Raw genomic sequence first — 14,606 nt, 5'->3', positions numbered from 1 at the left:
AAAATGGGAACCATTAAATCATGGCAACTCCCAGCCACCACCACCATCTGTAAGTTATCACCATTAATGATGGTTCGTCTATGGGCTTCTGCAAAGACAGGCTGACTTTGGGACAGCTCCAGTGGTCAGAGGTAAGCACTGAGACATTGGTAGGGGCAAGAAGTTGGACCTGAACTTGGATCCAGTCCACCTGGCCCACCCCCTGCCCCACCCCTGACACTTCATGTTCTGTTTCCACCCGGGCAGGGATCTGTGTGGCTGACCCCTATGAGGTCACGGTGATGCAGGATTTCTTCATTGACCTGCGTCTACCCTACTCTGTTGTGCGCAATGAGCAGGTGGAGATCCGAGCCGTCCTCTACAACTACCGGGAGGCGGAGGAGCTCAAGGTGGGCCCCTGGTGCAATGGAAGCATGATGGGGGCTTGGAGAAGAGGGTCTGTGGTACATTCCCCTGACTTGATACTCTCTCTCCCCGGCAGGTGAGGGTGGAATTGCTCTACAATCCAGCCTTCTGTAGCCTGGCAACAGCCAAGAAGCGCCACCAGCAGACTCTGATCATCCCACCCAAGTCCTCGGTGCCCGTGCCTTATGTCATTGTGCCCCTGAAGATCGGCCTCCATGAGGTGGAGGTCAAGGCTGCTGTCTACAACCACTTCATCAGTGATGGCGTCAAGAAGACCCTGAAGGTCGTGGTGAGTCCTTGGGGTACCTGCTGCCGCTCGTCCTTCAGGAAAGGCTCCTGTTCTCCCTGTGCTGTCAACCCAGGTTAGAGACCCAGGCCAACCTTAGGAAATTCAGGAGTCCTGGAGGTTTGGAAGCAGGGCCGGGATTAGGGTGAGGCAAGTGAGGTATTCTCCTTGGGCACACAATTTTAGGGTGCACCCAAAAGCTCAAACAAAGATCAATAATATTTTTTTCATTAAAATATATTTTAATATCAAATATGACATTTTGTAACACCTTTCAGCATAGGAGTTTTCTTTTGACTTTAAAAATCTTGGTGGGAAATCCCTGGCAGTCCAGTGATTGGGACTCAGCGCTTTCACTGCTGTGGCCCCGGGTTCGATCCCTGGTTAGGGAACTAAGATCTCGTAAGCCGCACGGTGCAGCCAAATAAATAAATAAATAAAATAAAAATGTTTATCTGTAGACACGTGACAGCTCACATTGGGCCTTTGATTCTAATTAAGATAGCCCCTATTTTAATTGAGCACTTATGTGTCAGCCACTGTGTTAGTACTTATGTACATTCTTTCATTTATTTTTTCTTTTTTCTTATTTATTTATTTAAAATTTTTGTTTTACTTTTATATTATTTGTTTTATTTTTATATTTTTATTTTATTTAGCCCATTGAGAGGCATTTGGTTTAAAAACAGACTCTGGAGCAGAGTACCAGGTTCAAGCCCAAATTCTGTTCTACTCACTGTGTGACCTTGGGCAAGTTACTTCACCTGTCTGTATCCCAGTTACCCCATCTTTAAAATGGCATTGATAATAGCAGTACCCACTCCAGTGGGTTGTTGTGAAGATTACATGAATTAACCCCAGGAAAGCAATCTTCTAGGCACATAGGAAGATTTCTAAAGGTCTTGTTATTTCTTTATTAATTTATAATTTTATTATTAATTTGCACAACAGTGGGTATGAGGTAGATGTTTTTGTTTTTGTTTTTTGCGGTACGCAGGCCTCTCACTCTTGTGGCCGCTCCCGTTGCGGAGCACAGGCTCCGGACGCGCAGGCTCAGCGGCCATGGCTCACGGGCCCAGCCGCTCCGCGGCATGTGGGATCTTCCCGGACCGGGGCACGAACCCATGTCCCCTGCACCGGCAGGCGGACTCTCAACCACTGCACCACCAGGGAAGCCCAAGGTAGATGTTTATATTACCTCCTTAAAAGGAAGGAAGCTGAGGCACAGACAAGTTAAGTAACTGACTTCCAGTCATACAGCTAAGGTCAGGTGGAGGCCATCATGCCTTATGCTACAGTAATCCCAAGAACAGTGCCCTGCTGACTGTCTGTCTGCCCTTTTATTCACACGACTCCCCCTACCCCTAACACTGTCCAGCCAGAAGGAATGAGAGTCAACAAAACTGTGACCGTCCGCACACTGGATCCAGAACATCTGGGCCAAAGTGAGTCAGCGAGGCAGAGGGGGTGAGGCCTGGGTGGTGATGCAGGGTGGGGTGGGAGGGGGCTGGTGCCATTGGTGTCTCCCATTTACCCGGCAGAGGGAGTGCAGCGAGAGGAAATCAAAGCCGCCGATCTCAGTGACCAAGTCCCAGACACGGAGTCAGAGACCAAGATCCTCCTGCAAGGTGAGATGCCCTTGGCCCCAATCCCAGGGGACCCAGAATGGTGTTGGGGGGCCATGACTCCTAAGCAGGGAGCCCAGTTCCATCTAATCCCAGGAGTATTTAACCACTGTGTTTCCCGCCTCCTCTTCAGCTAGAACCCCTCCTTAATCTGCTTTATAGAAGGCTCCAGGCAGTACTTAGTTCAGCAAATAGCTTTTGCTGATAAAGAAGCAGTAGAGTTCAAGGGAAGAAGTTCTGGATTTAATTGCCTCGGATGGAGAACTGGGGCAGGAAGGGGCAAGACGGAGCTGGAAAGGCACCTTGCAACTTGAGAGCTGTAAGGTTTTGGGAGGAGACCCTTGGTTTCCTCATCTGTGATAGGGGTGAATAATAGTATCGATATCTAAGGGTTGTTGGGAGGATTAAATGAGATACTGTATGGTGTTAGAACAGAGCCTAGCAAATAGCATTAAGCATGATAAAAGTATTCATGGTTGTTGTTCCTGGCATTATTTTACCACTGGTGTAACCAGAGGACCCAGGGACCGGAGTTCCCCTGTGAAGCAGAAGCCCACTCCCACCGCCCACAAATGCAGAGCCCCCTCTAGCCACTCAGCCGTGCGTCACTTCCATCATTGACATGCTCCCAGCTGTCCCTGACCCCTTGGGCCCTGGCTGGTCAGAGCCTGGAAATGCTGGGGGCAGCCCCAGACTTGAGTGCCATCCTCACGCCCGGCTGCAGGGACCCCAGTGGCCCAGTTGACAGAGGATGCCATCAACGGGGAGCGCCTGAAGCACCTCATCCAAACCCCCTCGGGCTGTGGGGAGCAGAACATGATCAGCATGACGCCCACGGTCATCGCGGTGCACTACCTGGACAACACAGAACAGTGGGAGAAGTTCGGCCTGGAGAAGCGGCAGGAGTCCTTGGAGCTCATCAAGAAGGGTGTGCGCCCCACCCGCCCCTCTGAGCCCCCTCCGGCCCTGAGACCCCACCTCTCTGAGACCCGCTCCTATGAAACCCCTCCACCCCTGGACCCTGCCCCTCTGAGCCCCCTCCGCTCCTGAGACCCCGCCCATCTCGAGGCCCCGCCCCTCCTCTGAGAGCACTCCCTCACCCCTCTCTGAGCCCCTCTCTGAGCTCCCTCCCCCGCTGAGGCCCGCTTGCCCCTGAGAACCCATTTTGAGAACCCTCCTCTCTCTGAATCCCCTCTCCTCCGAGAACTCCTTCCCCTTCTTCTCTCTGATCCTCCCACCCTCTCTGAGTCCCTCTCCCTCCTATACGCCCGCCCCCTGCCCAGAGCCCCCCCTTTCCTCTCTGGACCCCTGTCCCGCCCCTCACAGAATCTTTATCCTCTTTCTAAGCCCCTCCCCTACCTGGCCTACCCACCCCAGCCACCCCCTCCACGCAGCCTCTAGTGACACTTCTCTCCTCCCTGCAGGGTACACCCAGCAGCTGGCCTACAGACAACCCAACTCGGCTTACGCCGCCTTCCTGAACCGGCCACCCAGCACCTGGTGAGTCTCCACGATCAGCTTGCTCATCCTCAGCCTTGCACCTCCCTGAGCAGGGCCTGGATCCCGGCCTGGGGTGGTCTAGGCGGGTCGCCACCCAGAGTCAAGGTACCAGCCCGCTGTGTAACCTGCAGGCAACGCTGGGCCCTGAGATTTGGGAAGGGAAGCTGGGCCGACCAGGCTAGGCCCTGCCTCTCTCTGCTCATTGGTTGTCTGGGATGCCAGTCTCCGGATCCCAGAGACAATTGGCTCATGCTCTGTACCCACCCACCAGGCTGACGGCCTTCGTGGTCAAGGTCTTCTCACTGGCCTCCAACCTCATCGCCATCGACTCCCAGGTCCTCTGTGGGGCCGTCAAATGGCTGATCCTAGAGAAGCAGAAGCCTGATGGAGTCTTCCAGGAGGATGGGCCCGTGATACACCAAGAAATGATTGTAAGAGGCAGAGAGAGATACGGAGCAGGCTGGGAGAGGAGGGCACCTGAGCATCACAGGATGGACTGGAGGAAGATTCCGTCATCCACCCACTGCCCAATTCACTGTGTGTGGGAATAGGGAAATGAGGGAACTGAAAGTGTCATTCCTCCCTTGCAAAAACCAGAGACCTACAGGATCTGGTGCAAAACGAAATTCCCCTGGCTCCCCATTGCTCTTAAACACAGAACTCAGAGCTGTGGTCCTAAAAGTGTGCTCCCCAGGCCAGCAGCATCAGTACTATCTGCAAACTTGTTAGAAATGCAAAATGTCAGAAATTCTCAGGCTGGACTCCAGATGCACTGAACCAGAAAATTTAGGGGCAACGCCTAGGAATCTAAGTTTTAACACCCTCCCCCCACCACCCCCACCAGGTGTGCTTAAGTTGGAGAATTGATGCCTTAGCCTGACCTTTCAGGCTTCCAGCCTCATAGCCTTACCTCCTTCTTTCCACACTCCACCTGTACTGCTGGGAGCCTTGCTCTATACAGACACAGGGCCTTTGCACATGCTGTTCCTGCTGCCTGGCATGCTAACCCCTGCCCTCTTTGAGAGTTTACTCCTACTCACTGTTCAGATTGTGGTTCCAGCTATCATCCCTCAGGGACACTTTTCCGTGACTGAGTCACACTCCCACTGTCCTTTCTCAATGCCACATCCACTTCTCCTGTGCAGCACTCATCAGTTTGTAATTATATATTTGTTGATGAGCTGGTTGGTTCCTATCTGTCTCCCCTACCAGATGGGGAGTTCCATGAGGGCTGGGGCCAGAGTCTGGTTTTCATCCAACATCTCAACCACACCATCAGCAACATTTGCAGAATGAATGAATGAATACCAAAGAGCTTGACCCTCCTGGGGAGAAACTGGGAAGAGACCCAGCGCTGCCTTAACTGGCTGATCCTACAGGGGGGTTGGTTGGCGTGTGGGAACACACTGGTGACCCTATCCTTGTTTCCTGCTTCTCCTCTAGGGTGGCTTCAAGAATCCCGAGGAGAAAGACGTGTCCCTCACGGCGTTTGTTCTCATCGCGCTGCAGGAGGCTAGAGACATTTGCGAGGCACAGGTCAACGTAAGTGTCCCCCGCTCTCTCCCTTCTTCCTCTCCCCCACGCAGGACACATCCACCTGGGAAGGTGAGGTGTTGCTTTCGGGCCATTTCCAGTCCTCCCAGTGCGGTAACAACCACCACAGCAGCCATAAGAGTATCTAACTAAGATAACTCATCTAAGAGTGTGACAAGTGTAAGTCCTGTAATCCTTGTAACAGCCCAAGAGGTAGGCTACTCTTATTATCCCCAGTTTATAGAAGAGAAAACTGAGGCACAGAGAAATCAAAGATCAGGTCCTTTCTGCCTGCTTTACCATTGTCAGAGACTTGTAGCCAATTTCAACAAAAGTCCCTTCAGCTTGCTTTCCACAACACTCCTACATCTGTATCCTTGCTGCTTCCGTAAAGAAAACTCAGGACACAGAGCTAAAAGGGGAGTGGGGGCGGAATCCTCAAGACTATTACCTTAGTCTGAGGGATCTTTCAGGAGATTTTTAAAGGGGTCCATGACCCCAAAAGGAAAAGCATTAAAAATGTTGGTTCATTGCTATCCCCTTTTCCTCTAGTTTTGGTTCTGAAGCAGAGAAGCTTAGAAAGACAGGCTCCTGAGAATCTGTAATCACTCCCTCTGCTTTGCCCTGGGGTTTTGAGAGTGGGTTGTTTGAATTTTAGTTGCCCTAGTGGGGAACCTCAGGACCTCCCCTTCAGCCAGGTGCTTCTCCCTCCTCAGAACCCCAGAAAAGAGGTGGAGGGGAGGGGGCTGTTACCTTTTATGCCCAAGAGGGACCCAGGCCTTCCTGGTTCCAACCTTGAAGATTTGAGAGAAATTATAGCAGAAAAGAGCACTAGAACTGTGGGGTCAGACAGAACTGACCTCAAATCCTGACTCTCAGGCACTTCCCCTTGCTGGGCCTCAGTGTGTGCATCTGTAAAATGGGTATAATAATCTTTGCTTTTTTTTAGGACTCTCTGAGTTGTCCTAGATGTCACACATGTGTCCTAGTTATCATACATGTGACCTAGATTGTACAAAAATAGATGGGAATTTTATTTTAGGGATCTAAGAATTTATCGAATTCAAAGATGAAAGTAGGGACTTCCTTGGTAGTCCAGTGGTTAAGGTCCGATCCCTGCTTGGGGAACTAAGATCCCACATGCCTGTGAAGTCAAAAAAAAAAAAAAATGAAAATAGCCTCAGGGACTCTGCCAGGATGCTGTGTTCTTCATGTTCTCACATGTCTTTCATTCCCTTCTCGCCCAATAATTCAACTTTTCCCTGCCATCCAGCCTGACTGGCAGAACATGGCTGTCTTCCTTGGCGAAATAGTCAGACCAAGGCTAGAGCTCAGATTCCCAGTGAAGGATTCTGATTGGCTCAGCTTGGGTCAGGGATTCACCCCTGGACCAATCAGCTGAGGCCAGGAAGTAGGTCTTAGTGGGCAAATATGGCTGCTTCCACTGTGGCCATGTGAATGAAAGGGAGGAGGTATTCTTACAACAGTCAATGACAGATGTAGGAGGGAGAGCTGGGCAGGCAAAGGATTGTTTCTTCTACAACACAGCATGAAGTATGGCATAGGCTGTGGAACCAGACTGCTGGCATTTAAATCAACAGGATGCTGCCCAGCTTGTGGAAGCCAGTTGTTAAATTTCCAGGACTTTGCAAGCTGGTTGTTAAAGACAATCATTATTAAAAATTAAATTAGATCAACTTACAGTTAAACTGCAAACATTAAACACTAAAAACACAGGTAATAAACACTTAAAATGTATCACTTCCTACATATTTTGCTACCTTTTATCATATTCTCTTGAGGTTACTTTTGTCTATTGTATCTGTATGGTGGAAATATTATATGATGTTGTGTTACTGCCCATCTCTTCCCAAATCTACATTCAGTGATGCCACATTGCTAGGTTGAAATCAGCCATGATAGTATTGACACCAGGGAAATCAGCAAACACTTCAAATCATGTCTTCTCCCAATCCCCATCTTTCTGGGTCACAGTATTTTTATCTGTGCAGTAGGATAATGATGAAAATAATACCTGTCTCATAGGATTTTATGAGATTAAATGAGCGAATATATGACTGGGACATAGTAAGAGCTAGCTGTGATGATGATAATGATTGGATAAGAGGTGTTCCCTTGGTGTGCTGAATCTGCCTCATACTAGCTCACGAGTGCCTTTTGGGGACATCTCTTCCCCACTGCATGTTCAGGGACATCACATTAGTAGCTTGAAATTGACCATCGTGGAAGTTTTTACACCACAGTAATTGGCAATCTATAAACTAGCAACCCCTCCACCCACCCACCCCCCAATCCCGTGCCTCCACTGGAGAGCTGGTTGTTAACAATGTTGTTTAAACATTTACTAGCACAACACAGGGTATATAGACTCCCCCGCCCCCCCCACCCCAGCACAGACTAGGTACTCAGCAACAAAGCAGCTCACAATGGGAAACCCTCGAAAATAGACAGATGCAAGGCAGATAGGTCCCAAGGACAGAAACCACCTGGTGCCCAAGAAGTGATGCTTATGTGATCCTTACCAGTTCTCTGTGGCAGCAACGCCCACCTGACCAGAGCACCCAATCCTCTTTCTCATAGAGCCTGGGGCGCAGCATCACTAAGGCAGGAGACTTCCTTGAAGACCACTATATAGAGTTGCAAAGACCATATACTGTGGCCATTGCTGGCTACGCCCTGGCTCTGTTGGGCAAGCTGGACGATGCCCTCGTCAACAAATTTCTGAACACAGCCACAGGTGAGGGGCAGCCTGGAGGGGTAAAGAGGGATGCATGGCTGGGGTGTGAGGGTGGCCCTCTCGAGCTGGGATGCATGGCTTTAAGCTGCACTGGGATGGACAGCTCCAAGCTGAGCTGGGATGGATGACTCTATGGTGTGAAAAGTTCTCAGTGTAAGCCACACAAGAAGGTTCATTGCACAGTTCATTCAACAATGTTGAATGTTGTGTGTTGAGCACTTGCTATGACACGGCAGTGAGGTGTCATTAAGAACATGGGCACTGACATCAGACAGATATAAATTGAAATCCCACTCTGCCACTTTCTCACTGTCTGACCTTGTACAAGTTGCTTAGCCTCTCTGGACCTTAGTTTCCTCATCTTAAAATGATACCTATGTCATAGGGTGGTTGTAAAGATTAAATGAATAATGCAAGTAGAAAAGGGTCTAGCATACTGTAAGAGCTCTATCACTGATAGCATCGTTGCCTTTAATATTGTTAATAATATCATTATCTCAAGGGTAATTAAGATCCGATAAGATAATGCCATAGGGAATTCAGCACAGTGATGACACTGTATCATGTTTGCACTCACTGATAATAAGATATCTCAAGTAACATAGCGTAACATATACTAAAGTGGCTTAACACAACAAAAGTTTGTTGTTGGTGAACAGCTCTCCTCCGTACAGTGATGCAGGGATCCAGGCCTCTATCTTTTCCAGGCTCTGCCACTCTGGGGCCTCAGAACACATCCCATCCAAGCTGAAGGGGAAGTAGGAAGACTGTGCAATGGAGGTGGACCAGACATGGAAGGGTCCCCATCATTGCCGTGCACATTCCATTGGCCAGAGCTCAGTCATGTGGCCATACCTACCTGCAAAGGCATCTGGGAGATGTAGTCCAACTGTGTACCCAGGAAGAGGAGGGTATGGTTCTTAGTGACAGTCTCTGCCATTGTTACTTTCTTAGGCACTTGGGACACCACAGTGAATACAGCACAGCTCCTGCCATTATGGCCTCACACTCCAGTTGAAGAAAGAAATGAGTTAATAGGTTACTGTAGAGCATCATAGTGCTGGGATGGGAGAAGCACAGGATACTTTGAGAGACAGCAGGAAGAAGGGCCTCACCCAATCTTGGGGTGCCATTGAAGCTGAATTGTATAGGGTGGGTAAGAACTAACCAGGAGTAGATGGAGAAAAGGTGCTCCAAGTCAAGGGAACAGAATATGCAAAGGCTCAGAGGTAAGAATTAGCATGGCAAGTTTAGGGAATCTCCTGCAGTGGGGCTGCAGTTCAGAATTCAAATGGAGAAGTGAAGGTTAATGAGGGAAGAGAATGAGGCAGGAGCCAGCAGATTGAGGACCTTGAATGTGGGCCAGGACACCTGAACACCAACAGGTCTAGTATGAGTCTTTTTTCTGAGCTTTCTCTGAGCTATTTACAGGCTAGACAGAGCAGTGAGCATTATGGGGTGGGGGTTCTCCCTGCAGAAAGGAACCGCTGGGAGGAGCCTGACCAGAAGCTCTACAACGTGGAAGCCACATCCTACGCCCTCTTGGCTCTGCTGGTGCTCAAAGACTTTGACTCTGTGCCTCCTGTTGTGCGCTGGCTCAATGAGCAGAGATACTACGGAGGTGGTTACGGCTCCACGCAGGCAAGTAGCCCCACACCCCCAGGCACCTGCATCCCAACCTCCTATGGCCTCCCATTAGCTTTCTGGAGAAGACACTGAGACCAAGAGAGGCAGTGCTTCTGTCCCATGAGGCAGGATGATTGGAATGAAGTTGAAATCTTTTTTTTTTTAATTGCAAACCCATCTATGGATTCTAGACTACATTCTGGATGCCCCAAGCTGTGTTCTGAGCCTCCTTTTCCATCCTGGTGTCTAGATCATGTTCTCAGGGCCCAGGTTCAGGTGTGAGCCTCTCTCTCCTCCTGTAGGTTCTAGACCATGTTCCCATTTCTACCACATTCCCATCTTATCCTGTCTCACTGGTGGGTTCTAGACCAGGTTCTTAATGATTCTAGGCCATTATCCAAGCCTTTCTCTCCCACTGGTGGGCTCTAGGCCATGTTCTCAGTTCCATCAAGCTCTCAGTGTTACCGCATCTTACTGTGAGTTTTAGACCAGGTTCTCAGTTATTCTAGTCCCTAATGGGTTCTAGACCATGGCTTCAGTAACCTCAAACTCCAGCAACCTCAGATTCCAGTTTAACCCTTTTTCTTTCTGGTGGGCTCTCAATCACATTCTCGGCGTCAATTTTGGGTTCTAGATCAGATGCCTAGTGTTCCCAGATTCCAATTTTATTCTTTTTTTCATGAGTGGGTTCTAGACACATTCTCAGTGCCTCTAAACTCTTGTCTCAGACTCTCTCCTCTGGATGGGTCTAGACCACCTTCTCAGTGTGGCTAGACTTTCAGTCTTACGTTTATACTTTCTGGTGGGTTCTAGACATGTTCCCAGTGTCTCCAAGTTCTGGTCTGAACCTCTCTCACTCAGAGAGTTCTAGGACATGTCCTCGGTATCCAGCAACCCCCAGTCGTATTCTCACCCTCTCTGGTGGGTTCTAGGTCACAGCCTCAGGGCCCCAAGTCTGATCTGAGTCTCTTCATCCTTCAGTAGATTCTAGATTCACCCTCTTTCTCTGTCATGGGCAACAGGCCACTTTTATGGTGTTCCAAGCCTTGGCCCAGTACCAGAAGGATGTCCCTGATCACAAGGAGCTGAACCTGGATGTGTCCATCCAACTACCCAGCCGCAGCTCTCAGATCAGACATCGTATCATCTGGGAATCTGCTAGCCTCCTGCGCTCAGAAGAGGTATAGCCACCTGGCCAAACCCTCATCACTTTCATCCTCCATGCCAGTCAGAGTTTGCTAGGAGGCGGGAAGGAGGGCAGATGCCCATCACAGCCAGGGGAAGGCTTGGTTCCCAATGCTCTCTCTTCTCTCTCCCCACTCCCCACAGACAAAGGAAAATGAGGATTTCACATTAACAGCTCAAGGGAAAGGACAGGGTACCTTGTCGGTAAGGAACGGGAACCCACACCTTCTTGGCCCACCACTTTCTCTAGGTTCCTCTGCCCCAGAGGCACCCTCTCCTTCCCAAGTCAAGTGGGCTGACACCTTGTCTCCCCTCTCATCTCGCCAGGTGGTGACCGTGTACCACGCCAAACTCAAAGGCAAAGTCACCTGCAAGAAGTTTGACCTCAGGGTTTCCATACATCCAGCCCCCCAACCAGGTAAAAGGAGTCCAGACCCTATCTGTCACCCTTCCACCACCCCCATGCTAATGTCTCCCTCCCTCTTGGATCAGAACCCAGGAAACCCCCTACGCCATCCTTCTGTCTTCTGTGTTTCTAGTCAAGAAGCCTCAGGATGCCAAAAGCTCCATGATCCTTGACATCTGTACAAGGTAAGAGATGGGTCACTGGGGTTCATCTTGGCCATCCCTCTGTCTCTAGGAAGACTTCTTACAAATAATAACTGTGATGCTTAATGCTTTCTGAGAGTGTATTGTGCATCTAGTCCTGTGCTAAATACCCACAAGGAGACAGCAAGCAGTCCTCACTTTGCATGACAGTGTGAGACTGGCAATGACAATGTAAGCTGAGTCTGTACAAAGTCATCTTAATCATCCATGAAATTACAACTGTTCCATGACCTTTATTTTATTTTTCTTTAAACATCTTTATTGGAGTATAATTGCTTTACAGTGGTGTGTTAGTTTCTGTACTTTCTGCTTTATAACAAAGTGAATCAGTTATACGTAAACATATGTCCCCCTATCTCTTCCCTCTTGTGTCTCCCTCCCTCCCACGCTCCCTATCCCACCCCTCTAGGTGGTCACAAAGCACCGAGCTGATCTCCCTGTGCTATGCGGCTGCTTCCCACTAGCTATCTATTTTAGGTTTGGTAGTGTACATATGTCCATTCCACTCTCTCACTTTGTCCCAGCTTACCCTTCCCCCACCCCGTATCCTCAAGTCCATTCTCTAGTAGGTCTGTGTCTTTATTCCCATCTTGCCCCCAGGTTCTTCATGACCTTTTTTTTTTTTTTTAGATTCCATATATATGTGTTAGCATATGGTATTTGTTTTTCTCTTTCTGACTTACTTCACTCTGTATGACAGACTCTAGGTCCATCCACCTCACTAGAAATAACTCAATTTCGTTTCTTTTTATGGCTGAGTAATATTCCATTATATATATGTGCCACATCTTCTTTATCCATTCATCTGTTGATGGACACTTAGGTTGCTTCCATGTCCTGGCTATTGTAAATAGAGCTGCAATGAACATTTTGGTACATGACTCTTTTTGAATTATGGTTTTCCATGACCTTTAAAAATTTTAGTCACAACATCAAAAACTCTCACACTGCCAGTTTTAAAGGTCTGGAGAAACAAAAGTATAGTAAGATGAGTATTTGTTGAGTACACTGTAAGTTAAAACATCAGAACACTGAGACAACAAGTGGTTGGGTTCCTTTTCCCCCCTTTGTAAAACACTTCTCCAAAGCACTGTGGTTGGGACAGTGTCTCCTTTTTTCTCTTTGTCTAACTTGTGAGATAAAGCAAGCATCTTTTCGTGCCATAGTGAATTGTCACGTTCTCTTCTAAGTTTGGGTCAACTTCCAATATTTCATTCTTTGAGCTTTCAATGTCATCAGATATCCAAGAGACCCTTTAATGTGATGGTTTTTGCTGGCGTCCCTTCCTCTGGGACATCCACATCCTTTTTGTCACAACCACTTTCCTCACTTGTGTTGATCAGTTTGCCTCACTAAGTTCCTCTGACCACGTAGCTAGTCTTGCAGATGGCAGCAGAGTCAACCTCCCCGTGGTCTGCTATTTTTTCTCTAACTCCATTTATGTTTTACTCAAAGTTTACTTCCAGCGTTATCACTCTTCATTTCATGGCTGTGCTTTCATCTTTGTTGGCCAATTCCCTCTTTCAATGATCCATTTTTGTAAAATGTCACACAGGTTTTTTCCACTGTGAGAGAAAGGAGTGACACAACTCACTCCTTGCTGTCTGTGTGTGAACTGAAGAATGGATGCTCAGTGACCCAACAGACTCTGAAAGAAGGGATGTGATTGGTCACTGGTTGTGAGGTGCATCTGTTATTTATGAAGTGATTGGTGGAGTGAAGAGCTAGCAACAAGATTTGTACTTTATGTCATTATTCACGATGAATATACCGTGGTACTGAAATCTGAACCATGGTGCTGAGGGACTAGAACTAGAACTATTGAACTAGACCATGGTAACGGAATCATGCGAAGTGAGAACATGCCCATATTCTTATATCTTCATTCTCTAGAACTAAGGCAGGGAGAGGTTAAGTAACTCATCAAATGTTACAAAGAGCTGGGATTTGTACCCAGGCAGTTGGGCTTCAGAACCTGAGCAATTAATCACCTTGGTCATTATGCTACATTTCCTGTATTCCCCTTGGGGGAATGTTTCCTAAAATCGAACCTCACTCTATGCTGCTCTGTGGGAACTGGAGGCCTCAGTCCCTGATATGACCCCCTTGTTCAGGCAGTGACCCCACCTTAGGGCCCAACCCCTCTCCCCCTGCCCCATCCAGGTACCTGGGAGACCAGGATGCCACTATGTCAATCCTGGATATATCCATGATGACGGGCTTCTCTCCTGATATGGACGACCTCAAACTGGTATGAAGGTCTTGGGCTCGGGGGCTGGGATCCATGGGAAGGAGCCCAGGGTCTGGAAGGAGCTGGAGGGAGGGAAGGGGATGCAGGAGGGATTTTCACAAGCCTCACCCTTCCCCAGCTGAGCACTGGTGTCGACAGATACATCTCTAAGTATGAGCTGAACAAAGACTCCACAAAGAACACCCTCATCATCTACCTGGACAAGGTAAGGCTTCCACTGGCATCTTGACCCCTACCTGGCTGGCCTTTGCTTCTCCATTGGCCTTGTCTCCAGGTCAGGCCAGCCCCAGCCTAGGGGAGACAGGGTCTGGGATGCTGGTGTGGGAGGAAAGGGCATGTAAAACAAGGTCAACCCACCTTCTAGAAGCATCTCATCTTTTTTTAAAAAAATTTATTTATCTTATTTATTTATTTTTGACTGCGTTGGGTCTTCATTGCTGCACGTGGGCTTTCTCTCGTTGCGGTGAGCAGGGGCTACTCTTCGTTTTGGTGCGCAGGCTTCTCATGGCAGTGGCTTCTCTCGTTGCGGAGCACGGGCTCTAGGCGCACGGGCTTCAGTGGTTGTGGTGCACGGGCTCAGTAGTTGTGGCTCGTGGGCTCTAGAGTGCAGGCTCAGCAGTTGTGGCACACGGGCTTAGTTGCTCAGCGGCATGTGAGATCTTCCCAGACCAGGGATCAAACCTGTGTCCTCTGCATTGGCAGGCGGATTCCTAACCACTGCGCCACTAGGGAAGCCTGCAACTCACCTTCTGACCACTCATGTTCCAACCTCATTTTTCACTTGCTCCCTCCAGCCTCTTCTCATCAGAGTCTTGAACAACCATTGAA

At 48.8% G+C, this 14,606-nt stretch overlaps 1 protein-coding gene across 1 annotated transcript in view; it reads left to right on the top strand.

The window, feature by feature from the left end:
- C3 (complement C3) overlaps positions 1–14,606 on the top strand; it is a 34,853-nt gene that overhangs the window by 17,104 nt on the left and 3,143 nt on the right. Inside the window, exons 20-35 of the mRNA XM_082836826.1 lie at positions 247–389; positions 482–694; positions 2,070–2,136; positions 2,233–2,319; positions 3,041–3,244; positions 3,741–3,816; positions 4,088–4,247; positions 5,260–5,358; positions 7,951–8,107; positions 9,585–9,748; positions 10,756–10,914; positions 11,063–11,122; positions 11,246–11,336; positions 11,458–11,509; positions 13,691–13,778; positions 13,897–13,983. Of these exons, the coding sequence (XP_082692952.1) occupies positions 247–389; positions 482–694; positions 2,070–2,136; positions 2,233–2,319; positions 3,041–3,244; positions 3,741–3,816; positions 4,088–4,247; positions 5,260–5,358; positions 7,951–8,107; positions 9,585–9,748; positions 10,756–10,914; positions 11,063–11,122; positions 11,246–11,336; positions 11,458–11,509; positions 13,691–13,778; positions 13,897–13,983 (1,907 nt within the window). The remainder of the gene's footprint in view (positions 1–246; positions 390–481; positions 695–2,069; positions 2,137–2,232; positions 2,320–3,040; positions 3,245–3,740; positions 3,817–4,087; positions 4,248–5,259; positions 5,359–7,950; positions 8,108–9,584; positions 9,749–10,755; positions 10,915–11,062; positions 11,123–11,245; positions 11,337–11,457; positions 11,510–13,690; positions 13,779–13,896; positions 13,984–14,606) is intronic.

The sequence above is a fragment of the Leucopleurus acutus genome (genome assembly GCF_964270905.1).
Source record: "Leucopleurus acutus genome assembly, chromosome: 3".
NCBI lineage: Eukaryota > Metazoa > Chordata > Mammalia > Artiodactyla > Delphinidae > Leucopleurus > Leucopleurus acutus.
Note: the sequence above shows the minus strand (reverse complement) of the source record. Positions and strands in the feature narration are given on the sequence as shown.